At 38.4% G+C, this 16,960-nt stretch overlaps 1 protein-coding gene across 1 annotated transcript; it reads left to right on the forward strand.

The window, feature by feature from the left end:
• Positions 1-2,072: 2,072 nt before the first annotated feature.
• MEIOB (meiosis specific with OB-fold) lies at positions 2,073-15,917 on the forward strand (the record flags this gene model as incomplete). The annotated part of the gene is made up of 13 exons (XM_082006743.1): positions 2,073-2,141; positions 6,186-6,243; positions 7,561-7,692; positions 8,447-8,519; positions 9,904-10,099; positions 10,574-10,674; positions 12,357-12,409; positions 12,497-12,592; positions 12,966-13,064; positions 13,571-13,724; positions 14,098-14,281; positions 14,783-14,869; positions 15,783-15,917. 13 exons carry the CDS (start codon positions 2,073-2,075, stop codon positions 15,915-15,917), a joined length of 1,437 nt encoding a protein of 478 aa, XP_081862869.1.
• Positions 15,918-16,960: the final 1,043 nt, after the last annotated feature.

Here is a 16,960-nt window from a genome sequence, read left to right on the forward strand (position 1 = left end):
TGAAACCCAAGCTCTGAAGCCTCAGCTCTGGACCTGACGCAGAGCTTGCTGACTGAACCTGACGGTGCCGAGCTCTGGGCTGGTCCCTCTGTGCCGAGCACCCTTGCTCAGGTACGTGAAAGCCCCAGGACTCTGAATTTCTGTTTTTTGGGGGTTTTTTTGGCAGCCATAGCCTGAGCGCCGGGGCCGTGGCCGGTGCGCGCTGCCCGGAGCCCTGCCGGCCCCCCCACACCGCTGCCCCTCCCGCCTGTGCTGCCCTTGAAGGAAGGTCGCACACAGCAAGGGGGCGCAAAGCCCTTTTCCCGCCCACGGCACTCACCGCCATTTTGTCTCCCTGTCCGGAGTACCTCACGCCTTCCCTTCGGGGCGCTCCCTTCCCATCCCGGCTGGTCTGTCTCTCCCCTGAGCCCCTTGGCAGAGGTGGGGCTGTGGTAAGGGCTCCTGCCCGCTCAGCCTCCAAGCTGATGCTGTCCCTGCCTGTGTGGGACGGCTGCCATGTGTTGCTTGGGCAGTGGAAGGAATGAGGATGATGATGGGCTCATGCAAGAAAATTCTTTTTGCTGTGTAGAGCCTGGCCTGCCCTTGGGGGTGCAAACTCATCTGGTGCCAGACACCAGTTTGGGATGGGGTGGTGGTGCTGATGGCTTCATACTTTTTATTTACTGTGATTTCCATCTTGTCCTTTCAGAAGAAGGTCTGATCCTCGGTGGTGGTGGGGAAAGTTCCCTCCGCCGTCCTCAGGAGCTCAGCCCCTGCCTCTGAGGGGTAAGTGAGGCTGCAGTTGCATGCTGCAGCTTCCCCTTTCAGGGCCTGCAGCATTTTAAATCCTAAACCGCCTAATTTTCCTTGGATACATGTGTTCCCACTGCTGTTTTCTTTAACCTGGTTCAGCTGTGGTGTGAGGTATGTAATTTAGCAATATTTAACTTCTTTTGAAGCAAGAATATTAATATGCCTTGGAGGGATAGTTGAGGTGACTTTCCTACATAAGTGAACGTGAATTCTTCCACATAATAGGATGGGAATAGCTTAGAGGACCCCGTTGTTCAGTAGTTTTTGTGAGGTAAATTTGGTATATCTTTCTGTGAGAGTTTAGTTTGAAATGCTCTTTTAGAGAAATAATTTCTCAGATAACTGCTTACTTTTTTGAAGTGTAGACTGTGTCTTTTCTAGTGTGTTCAACAGATCATTATACTAATGCCCAATAAAATGGTTAACAATCCTCATGGTATAAAGACTGAGAAAGCCCTTCAGGACTTTTGTTATAAAGTCTGAACAGGAGTCCTCTGAAAAATGTCAGCAGTTCTCTCATATTAAAGGTTATTAAGATTTGGACAACTTGATGGTTCCTTTAAAAAAAATAATAGAATCTGACAACTATTTGCTAGAAATCAATAATGTCTCTGAGGGTACCCATGAAATAATAAGAGGCATTCAGACGGGCTAACAAAGCGTCCAAGGCGCAACTTTTGGCATCCATGGAGAGGACCTGAGTGCACAGTAGCTCACAGGAATGGGCAGTAATGCTATGCTGGCAGCCTGGAAACAACTGATTTGTAAAAAATTTATTTTCGTAAATCCAAAACTTTTCTACTTTGAGGAAGGACTGAACTCACATTTTAAAGTAGTTTAATATTAAGTCCAAAACCTCAATTAAGGTGGTTTGCAACCCAACGCTTTTCTTTCCTCCCATGTAAATGGCCTTTTATATATGAACTGCCTCATTAAATTCCGTTGGACTTCCCAGACAGGAGGAGGGTAAATATTTTTCAGAGGCTGGTGCTAATGGAGTAATTTAATGCTGAATAAATAAATAAAAAAAAATTACAGACCTTTATTTGAGAAGCATAGGTAGTTATAGTAAAATTCATAACTTACATCGCCAAATACAAACAATACAGAATTGTCTACTTCAGATGGCTTGAAATACTTTTTATTGAAAACAGATGCTGTTTAGGTCAAAACATTTGTGTTAAAAAATAACTTGCTATTCTCGCTATGAATAGTTTTAAGTGATTTGTTTAGATTTTTTTAAAAAATCTAAATTAGCTTTCTCAAGTTACAGATAAAGAATGGCTTATTCTAGTTCAACACGGGACTTTGTTGCACTTTCAGATCTGCATCCAAATCTTGCTCGTCCTGTAAGTCTCATTGACATAGTACTTTTGTTCTCAAAATGAAATGGTATATGACTGTATTATATTACTGCAAAATTATGTAATTGACATGTATTTAGATACTAATAGCATTAGTATAATTGTCAGATATAAAGTACCTTACCTTCATTGTGTTTAAACCAGCAAAATGAAAATTGATGCTGCTGTTGTCCATAGTATGTGGATACCACAACTACAGATACTGATTTGACAATTCAATGTCTGAAGGTATCAGAGGCTTCTTTGTAATGTTTTAAATGGATGCTGAATTAGTAAAGACATGTACAGAGTCAGCATTATGTAGTCACAATACATCTGTAGCCTACAATAGTCTTTCACTACAAGCTATATAAGGCCCAATCCTGCAGTCTTTACTTGTGCGCTCAGTCCCTCTGAGCTAAATAACACAGTCCTGAATTACTCAAGCAAAACTCTTGTTGAACGGTATGATCTTTTAACAGGATAAAAATCTCACAACTACATGTCATATAGGATCGTTTCTGTTCTTTAGAACAAAAAAGCAGGTTTTGCGGTTGTCAATTTGTAAGGAGCTAAGAAGTTTTACAGGAGAGTAGGATGAACCAAAAAGTAAACTTAACAAGCAGCAAAGCTTTGCAGTTGGCAAATTCATACAGATGTTTGAGTATGATTTTGTTGTTGCTGTCCTGATATGAGTGAGGACTATCATCACTGGAGTAAGAGCTGAACAGGGCTGTGTGCTGTAAAACTCAGTATTTTTCTCTTTCGGGTTTTAGATGATGGAATACAAAGTAGGAAGTTTGGGGAGTACATTTTTTCATTCTTTGTTCACCAAGATGATTTAATTTGGGAGGCAGAAGTCTGTGTTAGCCTCTGTAGCAGTGTTTTCCACCCTTGTGTAGCCCACCAGTGATAACATGTCTTCTGAGTGTTGGGTGCTGCTGGGAGTTGGGGCCTGGAGAACAAAAAATGGAGAGACAGCATTTCCATATGGATGCACTGCAAGCTGTGGAGTGGTGCTGAAACCCTACCTCCTGGTACAGCTTCAAGTCTACAGAACTGTATGCTCCATGGGAGGTTTAACAAGGCCAAGTGCCGGGTCCTGCACTTGGGTCACAACAACCCCAGGCAACGCTACAGGCTTGGAGAGGAGTGGCTGGAGAGCTGCCTGGCGGAAAGGGACCTGGGGGTGCTGGTCGACAGCCGGCTGAACATGAGCCAGCAGTGTGCCCAGGTGGCCAAGAAGGCCAACAGCGTCCTGGCCTGTATCAGCACTAGTGTGGCCAGCAGGAGCAGGGCAGTGATTGTGCCCCTGTATTCGGCACTGGTGAGGCCGCACCTCAAATCCTGTGTTCAGTTTTGGGCCCTTCACTCCAAGAAGGACGTTGAGGTGCTGGAGCGTGTCCGGAGAAGGGCAGCGAAGCTGGTGAGGAGTCTGGAGAACAAGTCTGATGAGGAGCGGCTGAGGGAGCTGGGGTTGTTCAGTCTGGAGAAGTGGAGGCTGAGGGGAGACCTTATCGCTCTCTACAACTACTTGAAAGGGGGTTGTGGTGAGGTGGGGGTTGGTCTCTTCTCCCAAGTAACCAGCGACAGGACGAGAGGAAATGGCCTCAAGTTGCGCCAGGGGAGGTTTAGATTGGGTATTAGGAAAAATTTCTTTACTGAAAGAGTGGTCAGACATTGGAACAGGCTCCCCAGGGCAATGGTGGAGTCACCATCATTGGAGATGTTAAAAAAACGTGTGGATGTTGCACTTCAGGATATGGTTTAGTGGGCGTGGTGATGTTGGGCTGATGGTTGGAGTTGATGATCTTAAAGTTCTTTTCCAACCTTAATGATTCTGTGATTTGGTGAATTTAGCCCTTTTTTCTCATTTATTTTAAACAAATAAAAGAGAAAGAGAAATCACAGAAAGGGGATGAACTCGGAGAACGAGTTTTAAATGCCCTTACAGAGGTATTGTGTATTCTTTCCAACTTTTTATAAACTCCTGGTCTCCACCAAAGCTAATTTAATATTTCATTTGCAGTTACTGTCAAATAGAATGATCCGCTATCTCAGTTAAAAGCTTTTATTTTACAAATAAAACTGATCTTGAGTATTGCCATTAGCAACATATAGTAAAGAAAGTATTTTTATAAAAAAGTAATTCACTAGTATCTCATCATAGAATGATCAGTATGTATTTAGGATGTTAAAACAGGTGAGCACACATCATTCAAAGATCAAAATGTCTTTTTTTTTTACTTTGCAGTTTATTTTTTGAAAGTGAAATAGATCAAAGTCTAAGAAACTCACAATGTATTAATGCTGTGTAGTCTCATGATTTGGTTGAGCAGCCTTAAAAAATGCTCTGCCAGAAAAGGCAGTATGGCCCGATTCCTCATTGCAGGCGTGTTCTGCTCCTCCTCTGTTGGTGAAACCAGTGCTTGTGTAGTTGCACAATAAACTGATCAAGGAAATGGAAGTTTTTTTCTACTCTCTTTCTCCCTCCACCAAAAAACAAATAGTTTCCAGCTAGATCACTTCCTTCTGTCAGCTTGCTGTGTAGTCTTAGTGCTAATAGGAGAGAGGTGAATATATTCGCAGCAGGGACAGGGGAGGTCTCTTTTGGGAAACTGCAGATTTACATCAGCTTAATTCATGTGAAGAGTCTCCCTAAATGTCAGTTCTTCTGACTGGTGGTGAGATTCAGGGTATGTTGAACTCTGATTTAATTGAAATGTTTGGCTTTTTAAGAAACAAAGCCAAAAATAGAAAAAATAAAATCCTAATCTAAATTAGTACATGTTTTGGACAGATAGAAAATATTCCATTAGAAAGACTGGAAGAACTAGGATGTTACACTGTTTTAGACACACATCCTCTTAATGAGTTCATTTCCATCACTGTAAGATAAGACAGTTACCTTGCTCCATCTAGTGATTCAAAGTAAACTGGGAACATGAGATCGCATTTTTGCGCACATGTCACTGTTGTTACAGTGAAGTCAGTCACGTTGCGTTGCTTTGTGAATAGGTGCAAAATTCAGGCTGTGTGGATTATTAAATTGTTACACTGCCCCTTGCTAGCTGACTGCCGCGGTTCCCCTGCTCGAACCAGAAAGCCAAGCAGTGCCACAAGTGCCTGCACATGTGGAGTGGAATTGATACACCATGTTTTGAAGAACCCTTGCAGTATTGCAACGTCAGCCTCTCCTTGCAGTCCTTGTTACCATACCATCTTTCATTGCTTACCTCTTAAATTCCCAAGCCAGCACTGCAGTACTCTTCTCTCACACTGAGGAGGACCGTTTTTTAAAAAAAGACAAACAGAGAACACCACACAGCTATATATTAATATCTGTATTTTATAGATCTTCCTCTGTGTGTTTGCTCCTAGTAGTTTTGTTTGATGGTTGAGACTGGGGTGCTTTTGCATAATAAATAAAGGTTTAGCAAAGCAGAATAAGATTAATTTTGTTTTGAATCATCAAAAAAGTTCACTGCCTAAGCTCCCTTTGTAGTTGGTTGAGAGACAGGCAGCAAGAAAGAGGCACCTGTAGAAATTTATGTTGCTTAGATGAGGATAGGATAAATGGCCCTCCCTGTGGATGTACACGTGTGTATCTCGGTGCTGACAGCAGGGGAAACCTTGGACACTTAACCATAAAATAAATCCTGTCCAGACTTTTCACGGTGCATTTAAGGAGATCTGAGACCTGTGCAGAGAGTGTAAAACAACAATATTGCTGCCTACCTGAGGAGAGATTGCTGTAGAACAGCCAAAATTGCGAATGTTTTGGGTGAACTTTTGTCCTCCCATTGTCTTTACAAACAAAACCAGACACATTTCTTTTAATATTTTTATTAGTCACTCTTTTTCTTAAAGTAAAATTGTATGTTTATGTTTCAGACCTTAGTTCATATGGCACTGTGGAATAAGTAGATTAAAATGATTACCAGTCAGAAATATGTTTATTATCATCAGTAGAGTACAAGTCCATGAAATCTAATTCATCATATACATCTGTGTTTAATACTTGTATTCTATAATCTCTTTACTTTTTAGAATGTAATCGGTGTGGTTATTGGGAAAACAGATGTCAGAGGCTTTCCAGACAGAAAAAGTACAGTCCCTTTTAACTGTTTTTACTTCATTTTCTTATACGGTATAATTTGGCATATATGACCAAAGTAAATATTTAAATGATAAACAGATTTCTTAGTGTAAAAGTCTAAAAATGCACAAAAAAAATTTGTGTGCGTTTGACAACCAAGATGAAAAGGCAGCATTAGTTTGGCTAAACCTTATCAATTGGAATTTGTTTGGAAAAACTCCATCATGGAAGTGTTTCAAGGTCTGAAGATGGTACCTAGATGAACCCACTGTTATATAAATACTGCGGGAATTGATCTGGTCCGTTCATATTCATTCTCTCTTAAAACAGAAATGTTAAGGAGATGTCTTGGGGAATTAAATAAATAATTTCTGGTGTGAGTAGCACCAGCTTCATCTTATCATATACTCCTAAAGCAAAAATGGGAATAATATGTTGTTAATACAGCATTAGTTGGAAATTGAGAGAGCCAGTCCAGCTCTGTGTGAAGTGCTCAGCTCCTCTGTTGGCGTGTCATCATGCTGAGCTGCTCTAGTGGTGAATTTTTAGAAGGAAGTCATCATTGTCACCACAAAAATTCCACATAGTCTGAAAATCTGGTGTTCATATTTATGCCTCCGTGGAACTACAGTCAGATTATGCTTACTATATGAGGATCACTGTACAGTGATCGTTGATAATTTAAAAATAAAATATTGCGTAACACTGTATGATCCATGGAAAACTTTGTTAATTAGCTGAAAGAGGAAAGGGAGCGCAGTGTTTCTGAGACTGATACCCTCTTGACCATGAACTTTCCATAGAGCTGGAAACACTTTGTTTTATTCAGTTAAACCCCTTGGTACTATCTGGACAGTGACACTGTCTGTGATCTGCAGCCTTGTATGTCATCATGGTGGTCTCGTACGTGGGCGCAGCCATCTACAGGCAGCCTACCTACTACAAAATTTGGGTGCCTTCATAGCGTTGCTTCATGTGATAGCCCTGTTATGTGTTTGTCCATGCCTTGAACGTAGCATCGTGTGGTTCTCTTATTTCTCTTGCATTAGATCTGTAAATTTATATTGTGCTGCCTGAAGTTAAGTGGTATATATAGGCGGGTGGGATGGCACAGGTACAACTCCGGCATGAGCTGTAGCCACCCCCGTTCACGAACACCGATGTTTACTGAACAGCCTGCTGACCTCTAGTGGTACTCGCCAGATTGCGGGCAGTAAATTCACGACAAAATCTAGGAAAGCCTCGAAATAATAGTGTTTATACATATATTCTAGATTGAAATCAAGCTGTGCTAATGAATTGTAATAGTACTGTTGATTTTTGCAGACATTGGGTCCGAAAGATACACCTTCAGTTTTACTATTCGTGATTCACCAACTTATTTTATAAATGTAAATTCTTGGGGCAGAGAAGAGTATATTAGATCCCTTTCAGAAAGCTTTAGAGTTGGTGACTGTGGTAAGTTGGAGTTTATTCTTAACATGTTTCTGTTTGAATGTGGGTTTTTTTCAGTAAATCAGTGTTACGTGTTTGTGGTTTTGCTATATTTTTCTCTGAGGACTCGGAAAACAGTCTAATTGGAAACAAATTGTTTGGTTATGTTAAGTATAAAGAGGAAAGGAATAAGATTGCAAGGATTTAAATTCAAAGCCAGTAAATATGTCAACAAAAAGACTAGGTACAAATCCACTGAATGCTGCCACCCAGAACTTATCTATAGTTCACTGATCTAAATTCTTACATTAGATTCAGTTCTTATAAATTACAAAAAATAAACTCTGTAAAGTAGTTGGTGTTTTTCTTTGTCTTCATTTAGTTACAGATATCGCTATGATTTTTCATGAAACCACAACAAAAGTCTTGTATTTATTTACAGGCTATGCTTTTATCTTGTTAAGTTAATAGACTTCGCTGCCCATAGTTGCTAGATCAGAGCGTTTGGGTAAAACTTGTGACTACAAAGAGTATACATGCAAGAACTCGGTGTCATTTTGTTGCCATTAAATGTCTTGAGGACTCCTGTGGGACTTTGGCTATAATGTGAGCTGTCTGGACAGATATGGTTTTCAGTATGAAAAAATTTAGCAGTAGTTACCACACGTATCTTTTCCTTTCCACATCAACCTTGAAAGCAACCATTTTAAAAAGCCACTTCTCTTTATTTGTGTCTATATTCAGTTTTCTAACATTACTTATCAATGTTTTATTTTAGTTACAATTGAAAATCCTTTAGTTCAGTCAAAGGAAGCAGAAAGGGAAGAAAAATTCAACCCTGTAACTCCTAGGTAAACTGAATGCATAGACTGGTAGCTCTTTCCAGAAAGATCACAGTTAATACTTGCTTTAGTTGCCAACCAATTGCAGCAGCATGCAATCAGTAGAAGTATTTGGGGTTAGTCGTCTTATGTATCTGTACCTTCCTCCCTGTGTTCAACCATGTATGGTCAAATAACCTGAAAAGAGAATATATTTCTCAGTATGTCATCTTTGGAGTTTTGTCATAAAGTAATAATGCTCTTTGCAACTAAACAGAGTAAATTTAATTCCTTGAGTAAAGTCTACTAAAATTATTTGAAATTGATTTGATTTTGCCAAAGTGTTTTATCAGGCATAACTGTTTTATAGACAGTATACCCTTATCAAAATCCATTCACATGGCATGTTTATCTAGAAGGTATTTTAATACACTGTGATGCTATTTGTTACCTATTTGATAAGGTATTGTCATTCCTTTTGTATCATGCAACGTATATATGTTGTCTTTCAGTGTATTCTCTAAAATCTGAACAATTTGAACCAGTGTATGAACCTAACTAACAGTACAAGTTGTAATTTAGATATGTTTTACCTTATCTTAGATATCTAAGGTGTAGATGTTAGACTAATACAGCTGTTTTTTAATTAGAGTTTCTTTCCTGGTTGGTCATTTTCTCATATTTTTAATCATATGGTAGTCATAAGAATATTGCATCTATGCACATTAAATTGGCAAGTTAGAAGTTTTATGTTCTTGCTTACTGATCATCTCTAAGCTTCGCAGCAAATGTATAGCCGTAGGAGTTATGCCTACTTTCTGGCTAAGCAGAAAGAAGTAAAAGAACAAATGTCAGGCAGAAACTTCAGAGGGAAAGATCTCCTCTCTAAATCTATAGATTTTGTCAATATATGCTGCATAAATATATTTCACAAATGCTTATTTCCGCTGGCTAACAGTGTGTTATAAATACTACTGATGTCAATGGGCTATTACTTTTGAAAGCACCTTACCAAATCCAGTCTGACTATAGTAGTGTCTTATTGTGTCATGATGCCAGAATCTCTCAATTGCCTGGATTACAGACATTTCAAAATTTATTTTATTTTTAGTGATTGATAACACTTACAAATATGTGTTGTCCATTGCCAACAATTCATGCTGGCTTTTCAATTAAAAATAAGTATGAAGTACATAATAATAAGTCTTCCGTAAGAGAAGAGTATATAACTTTTAAAAAATAATTTTGGAACAAATTAATTCCAACTTTTCCATATCTTTATGGAAAACAATAAAGGAATAAATCAGCAGTTATTTTCTCATGTGAATAAAATTAACATTTTACACTATTAATAATTAATATATTGGTGAGTGAAATGCTGATCGATGTGATTTGTTTTGTGCCTACAATCTAGTTGCTACAAATTATTGCTCAGTGAAAATCATTCTGTGGTCAAAACATCATCATGCTATGAAATGGATACCAAACTACTTCCTCTGTTGCATCTGCCTGTCAAGGACCCTCAGGACTATTACTCACTGGGTGATATCATTGCAAATGGACAAAGCCTCGATGGAAGAATCCTTAATGTGCTTGCAGCTGTAATGTCAGTAAGTTAAGGAACCACAATAGAGTTTTTCTGTGCCATGGGTAACTTAATTGCCTTAAGTGTGAGTATAGATTTTGGGACTTGTAGTGGACAGGAATCATTGGTTTTGTTTGTTTAGGGTGGCAGTCACTTTAGCTTCGTTACAATAACCAAGCTACTTGATGAGATTCTTATCAACAGCGTGAGGGGGGGACATTAAGGGAATGGAAAGGTCCTACATCAGTTGTCGTTTTGAAATCATGCATGAACAAGCAGTAGATAACTTGAAAATTGTAAACTGCAGATTTTTGTAATATAAAATATGTCCGTTTATCTTGACATAAAATTACTGTTGTTAAACTTTTAGTGGTGTACATGGTTTTTTCAGTGGTCTGCGGGGGGAGGGTGTTCCCCCTTTAGCTCTTATGTTTTCTAGACTATCACTTTTATTCTCCTAAACACTTAGAACAGTGACTGCTTCTTTTTCTTCTTAAAGATTGGGGAGCCAAAGTATTTTATGACTTCAGACAAAAGAAAAGGTCAGAGGTGTGAAGTAAAGCTGTATGATGAAACAGAGATGTCTTTTCCAATAGTATGGTAAAATGTTTTTTAATTCACTAGAATACACCAATTAATGCAAGAGTAGGTAAAGAAATTAACTATAATACTGTTATAACACTTTTAATTTAAATGTATTGTTATTTGGGTGGCAACTGTGATGAAGCAGCAATGTACACTGAACAGAGGCTTAACAGAGAGATTTGATAGAGTAACCTTGTACATATTGTCTACTTTTATGACTTGCTGATAGACTGCTAGCTCATGAATGGCAAAATGAAGCTTAGTTCCAAGTAGTTACATGTTTTAATGTGGAAATTTGAACTAATTCAGGAAATGGCATTTAAAAACAGCTGCAAAGGCAGTACATTTCTTCCATAAACAAGGAGGGAAAAAGAGGATCATGCTTCATTTTTAAAGCCAAGCAGAATTAAGGAGTGGAATGGACATAAGTTGAAATATTTTTTTAAACCTTTAAAATAGCACTGAAACATTTTGATACTACTTTGGCCATATTTTCAAACTGTATCCCGTTTACAGACATAACTACGTCCATACCACTTGTACATATCAACAGTGATTTGTTTACACAGGACCTTTTCATTTTGCCTCATAGTTTGTTCAATAAACTCGTGGCTTATCTACATGCAAGGGTATATGGGTATTCGTTTGCACTGGGTTCGCTGTCCATTGGTTGAAATGACCTTTGTCCTCTAGATAGAAGTAGCAAGATAGCATTGCACTCTGAGTCAGAAACTGTATTACCATTCAGTGTAATGCTTAACACAGCTAGTGTATACTCACAAACACTAATAAGCATCCATGGTGAGAAGTTTTCTAGCCCTTGAGCTGCCACCAATGTTAATTTGCAGCAGCACCTCCGATAGTCTTGTTTCAGTGCTGGTACATAGCGATACAGAGCTGTATACTTCAGGAGTCCTCCGAAGCGGACACCACGTGGTGTTACTGTGGTGACCCTACACTGTGCCTTTTGCGCTTTCATGGAGCCGTAGGCAGAGGCAAAAATTGAGGAAATCCTTGAGCAACAGCACTGTAGTGAAGATATTTCAGAGGCGATCAGTGAGGAGGTGGTTGAGCAATGCTAGGTGAAAAGTAAATATCTTAAATATTTTTCCAAGGATTAAGAAAAAAAACCCACCAGAACAAAACTGTGCTTTGGCAGTATTCTTGCCATCCAAACTCAGGAGGAAAAGAATGAGATTTTATCAAGGGAACCTAGCCATCAAAGTATCATTTTTGAGGGATACCCCTGACCTCACTCTATAGTCTCATCATCTACAGTTACAGGATTCCAGTGTTGGAAAGTCGGCTGAACATCTGGCCTAGTGATGTGAGCAATCAACTTGTTCCCACAGAAAAGGCTCAGCTGAGAAGCAGTTATTTTAACTGCAGTTTGCCGTAGATAGAAATTACTTTTGCCAAAGCTCTGAAATACACACAGTATTTTTCCAGGTATATTCTGCATTTAATCATTCTGAACAATCTCGTATCCCTTTATTTTATCCTGGATAAAATAGGGACTGTATTAGATCGTAAAGCATCCCACTGCGGATACACATGGCACTTCATTTGCACGTGCGTGTAACTAAGGAGTAGTGTCCCCCTTTTGACCAATTTAATTATATTATTTAGTAGTTTAGTACTGAACAGTTTGAGTGCTGTTTCAAAAATGTTTTGACACATTAACTTTTTTAATTTAGTTGGGATAATGAATCTATCCAGCTTGCGCAGAGTTGGATCCCACGAGAAACAGGTATAATAGTCTGTTTTTTATGGTTTTACTGTAGTTCTTAAAGTGATGCTTATTCTACAGTAACAGGGTTGGTTTTTTTGTGCACAGTAATATTTGCATCAGATGTGAGAATAAATTTTGACAAATTTAGGAACTGTATGACTGCAACTGTGATATCAAAAACCATCATTACAACTAATCCAGGTAAGAGCTGTTGAAGTATTGTTTTGGTATTAGTAATCATTATAGACTAGAATGCATGACTGGATCTATTGGAGGTCTGATTTCTTTTCCCTGTTTGCCTCAGAAAGCTCCCTGATTCTTGTCTGTTATGTAGTGACCAATGCTTCTACCCTTTTCTCTCTCTCTTTTTTCTTTTTTTTTTTTAATTTTACCTAAGCAGCCTTCATACATTCCACGTAGGACTAGCAGTTAAAGTGAAAAAGAGAAAAGCATCTCTTGGCTAATACCAGGGACAACATGTTGGTGCTACCAGAATAAAAAGTTGTAAAATGTAATTATGCTGTTATTTTTATGTGTTACATATATTAATGACTTTAAAAAATACGTTTTCAAGAAACAGCAGAAGCAAATGTTCTCTTCAGCTTCATAAAAGAGAGTGCACAATCAAGAGCTTTGCGTGATAAAATGGAGCAGTCAAAAGTAGCCATTAACTGTAAGCATGGATCCAAACACTTTGATTTTATTTAACTATACAGTGTAGTTTCATAGTGCAGTTGAAATATCAAGTTCTTGCTCTGTGTGTTCATAGAAACAAAACTAAGGTATAGCCTGGCTGAATACTTAAAGTTTGGAGTGTTGTTACTGGGGTTATCCCTTATAACACCAGTTATGTGTCTTCAGGGTTGGCGACTATGCCCACGTGCAGCCTGTCTGGCATGTTCTTTCTGTCTTGAGTAAATACGAAAAATGGAGAGAGAAAGTTTTTTGTCGAAAACTCATTTTGAGGGATACAAAGATTAAATATTAATTATTTTCCTGTTTGACTCCCCTTTTTTTGTCCCCAAATGATAAGCCTGCTTCAAAAGGAAGGTGTGTGGGGCTTTTCTGATGCTTTAGATCAAATCTTCTCCTTTTTATTACCTTAAGATCCCTTTTTGTTATTGCTCTTTTGTATTGTTTCTTTCTTAGACACACTTAACATGTCTTTTAAACTTCTAGTGGAGACTATAGTTGATGTTTATACTGTGGAACAGCTGAAAGAAAAAGCTTTACAGAGTGTTGGGAAGCTTGAACCAGTCTATGGCATTATTTATGGCTACATTTCTACACTGGACATTGATGATAATGCATCTAAAGTTATTCGAAACAGATGGTAAGCAACTGCCTGTTTTAAATTTGTGTTAAAACCCGCTTATCCTTCTTCCCCTGACCCAAATGAGATAGAATAATATTATCATCCAGTTCTGGACAAGAAATAAAACTCCTCTGGAAGACATCATGTGAATTGTTGTTGTGTAGACTTTCAGAAGTAGGAAGGAAGAGGAATTGGCTTTATGAAGGACTTGCTCTTTCTGGTTTTAGAGGAGAGAATAAGAAAGAGGCCATTTGTCTCAGACAGACTTAACAATGTAGAAGAAGAAGAATGTTTTTAAAGAGGAAAAGTCTCTTGTGAAATCTCAGTCTAGAAAACAGTTTCAAACAAGGAGGAATTGCATATATGCATTAATTATCTTCTTATGTTTCAGTTCAATATGCCGCTTTGTAGTGAATGAAATGTCAAACACATGCACTTTCTGCAGTGACATCTCTTCAGATTCGAAGTCAACTTTTGCAAGCTTTGACATACTCGTTGATCTGACAGATCACACAGGCACTCTTTATTCTTGTTACCTGTCTGACTGCGTAGCTGAGGAAACATTAGGTTGCACAGTAAGTAGAAATGAATTAGGTTGTTCCTATCTGATCTGAGCTGTGAAGCCTGATGAAAATTACAAATATATGTAAAGGTTCTTCATATATGTGTGTGTGTACACACCAGTTAAAAAAATTGCATATGGATATGGATACACACACACTTTGCTTTTTAACAAGTCAAAAGTTAGAAGTCGGTAGCTGCTAATAAGAAGAAACGTGTTAAATGTAAGCGTGAATACCCTGTTCAGAATACCACTTTATCTTAATTAATTTACACTTTTCTGAGAACATGGTTGGAGTTCCCTAATTTTGATTCTCAACACCCTGCAATTTATTCTGATTAATCTGACTGTCTTGGTACATATATTACACCAAACACTATGTTAACAGAGGGAAAATGCAGCTTAGAAATGTATAAACATTGCATAAGATGCTCTTTTCATCATCATTTTGTTGTGGAAATGTTGTTATAACTTTATGCTAAAGAAGTGTTCTGTGATGTCTTGTTATTAACAGGTCCATGAGTTCCTCACTCTAACAGAAGACAAGAAGACTGCATTGAAATGGCAACTTCTTTTGGAACGAAGCAAGATTTATTTTAAAGTTAGTATTTAATGTTAATTTAAAACAATGGCTGTTTCCCATTCGGTAGTATATATTTAGTACTGAAAAATTGTGTCAGTTCTGCTGAACTTTTTAAAATAAGGATTAGTTTTTGTACATATTCTGAATATTCCAAGTAAATAGTCTTTGTCATAATTTCAACATTAGGCCATGTACCTGCAGGATCAGATAGACAGGCCTTCTTCAGGCAAAGTATGAAAGACACAAACCACTCAGCCAATACTGGTTAAGGAGCGGCTATTTCAAAAGCACGTATACACGATTTAGTCACTGACTTCTATGGCTGTAGGTTTATAACAAATAAAGTTAACACTATCAGTTTGCAAGAGTAAGGCCCAGTCAATATATGATATAGATTGCATGGTATATGTGGTTACCAGAGTATATTTCTTAGTTACTTCCTATATTGTTGGAAATAATGTGATTAGGTATGGCTAAAACCTGCAATCCTCCTTAATGCAACAACAATATTAGATTCACCTACCTGGAGTAATTGTTTAAAGATCTGCTATTACTTGCAATATACTTTACTTTTTTAATTGCATGCTGTATACTGGATAGAATATATACTATGAAACATTTAGTTTCATAGAACTGTCTGTTCTAGGACAACTCTAAACTGACTCCCTCTTTTTAAACTTGCCCTTCTTAGCAAAATTGTTCCTCCTCTCCCATCTCCCCCACCCTTTGGCTCTATTTTCAGGAAAAAATGAAAGTGTTTTACTTCAGTAGTTACAGGTACATAGCATAAAATATGTGTACTCATGTATAAAATAATGTAAAATATGTATAACCAAATCCGTCAATTAAACATGCTGTGTGATATCTGAAAAGAATATATTTAGAAGTGCTATATAGCAGTAAAAACAAAGACCCTTAATTATTTTTCCAGGTTACTTTGTCACCCAGTTGGAGAACCGGACTGAAAGTGAACGTTCTGTCGTGCAAACTGGCAGACCCTGTAGAGGCCAGTCAGAGCTTGTTGGGAAAAGAGATTGGAAATAAGAGATTACACTACATGGCTTGATAACAGCTCGGAAGAAGACTGTTTCTTCACTGTACTGTTAGAGGTAGAATGCTGTTGGTGTCATATTTTGCTAAGTATGTTCTGATGGTAAAGAAGGAATATGCATTACTGACCCCTGTAAGTGGGCTTCTGCATTGATCTTTTTCAGGTGAAAAAGTGTACTTTAAAAAGTGTACCAGGGCCTCAGCTTAAGAAAAGTTAGTTCTACACCCCTTACAAGGGGGATGGCAGCTTTCTTCACTCAGTTTAGAATACATTTTAAAAAATCATAAATAATAGTACAAGACAGACCTGTTGAGCTCCTGTGTTTTTGACCACCTTGCTACTTTCATGCTACTTTTGTGTTAGTTCAAAAAATAAAGACCCACTTTGAAATACTGTCTGGTTTTGTGGTGTACGTTGGTAACTCCAAACACGGAATTTCTGGCAACTGCATAGGCTTGGAAACAGCCATGATATTTGTAAGGCTGCTTTTCTTTAGGGCAGACTAAGTCTTATTAGAACGGAGTAATCAAGTACCAGGGACCTCTGACAACCAATCAAGCTAAGACTATAGGCGACAGCAGAAAGGGCTGTTCTTCACCAGGATAGTTAGTTGTTGTTAGCTGGACATAGAGAACCCAGGTATGTATATTTTGCCCTTCTTCGTGGTTTTTTTTTTTTCCCCCTAGTTTTTAATCTAATTCTGTCCTTAGCTTCCCTTGCAGCTGGTGTATTTGTGACATTCACCAGTCCACACCTGAGCATATCAGGATTTGGCCTATTTCAAATGGTGGGAAGATACTGCTGCTTTTCTCTTGTGAAGTATTTATTAGGCTAGAACACCTCAAGGAACTCAGATTGCCCCTGGTACACTATCTGCCCATTAAAGCAACGTGGCAGAGAGAAAAAAAGTCAGCAATACACCAAGATGGCATCCCCCTACTCATTTGAGTGGGAACAAGGGACTAAATGCACACAAAAAATGTTGCCGGTGTTGGGTTGCTGCATCTCTCCTGTTGCAGCAATAAACAACTTCAGAGTATTTGCTGTTATGGCTGGAA

The sequence above is a fragment of the Phaethon aethereus genome (assembly GCF_964289735.1).
Source record: "Phaethon aethereus genome assembly, chromosome: 15".
NCBI lineage: Eukaryota > Metazoa > Chordata > Aves > Phaethontiformes > Phaethontidae > Phaethon > Phaethon aethereus.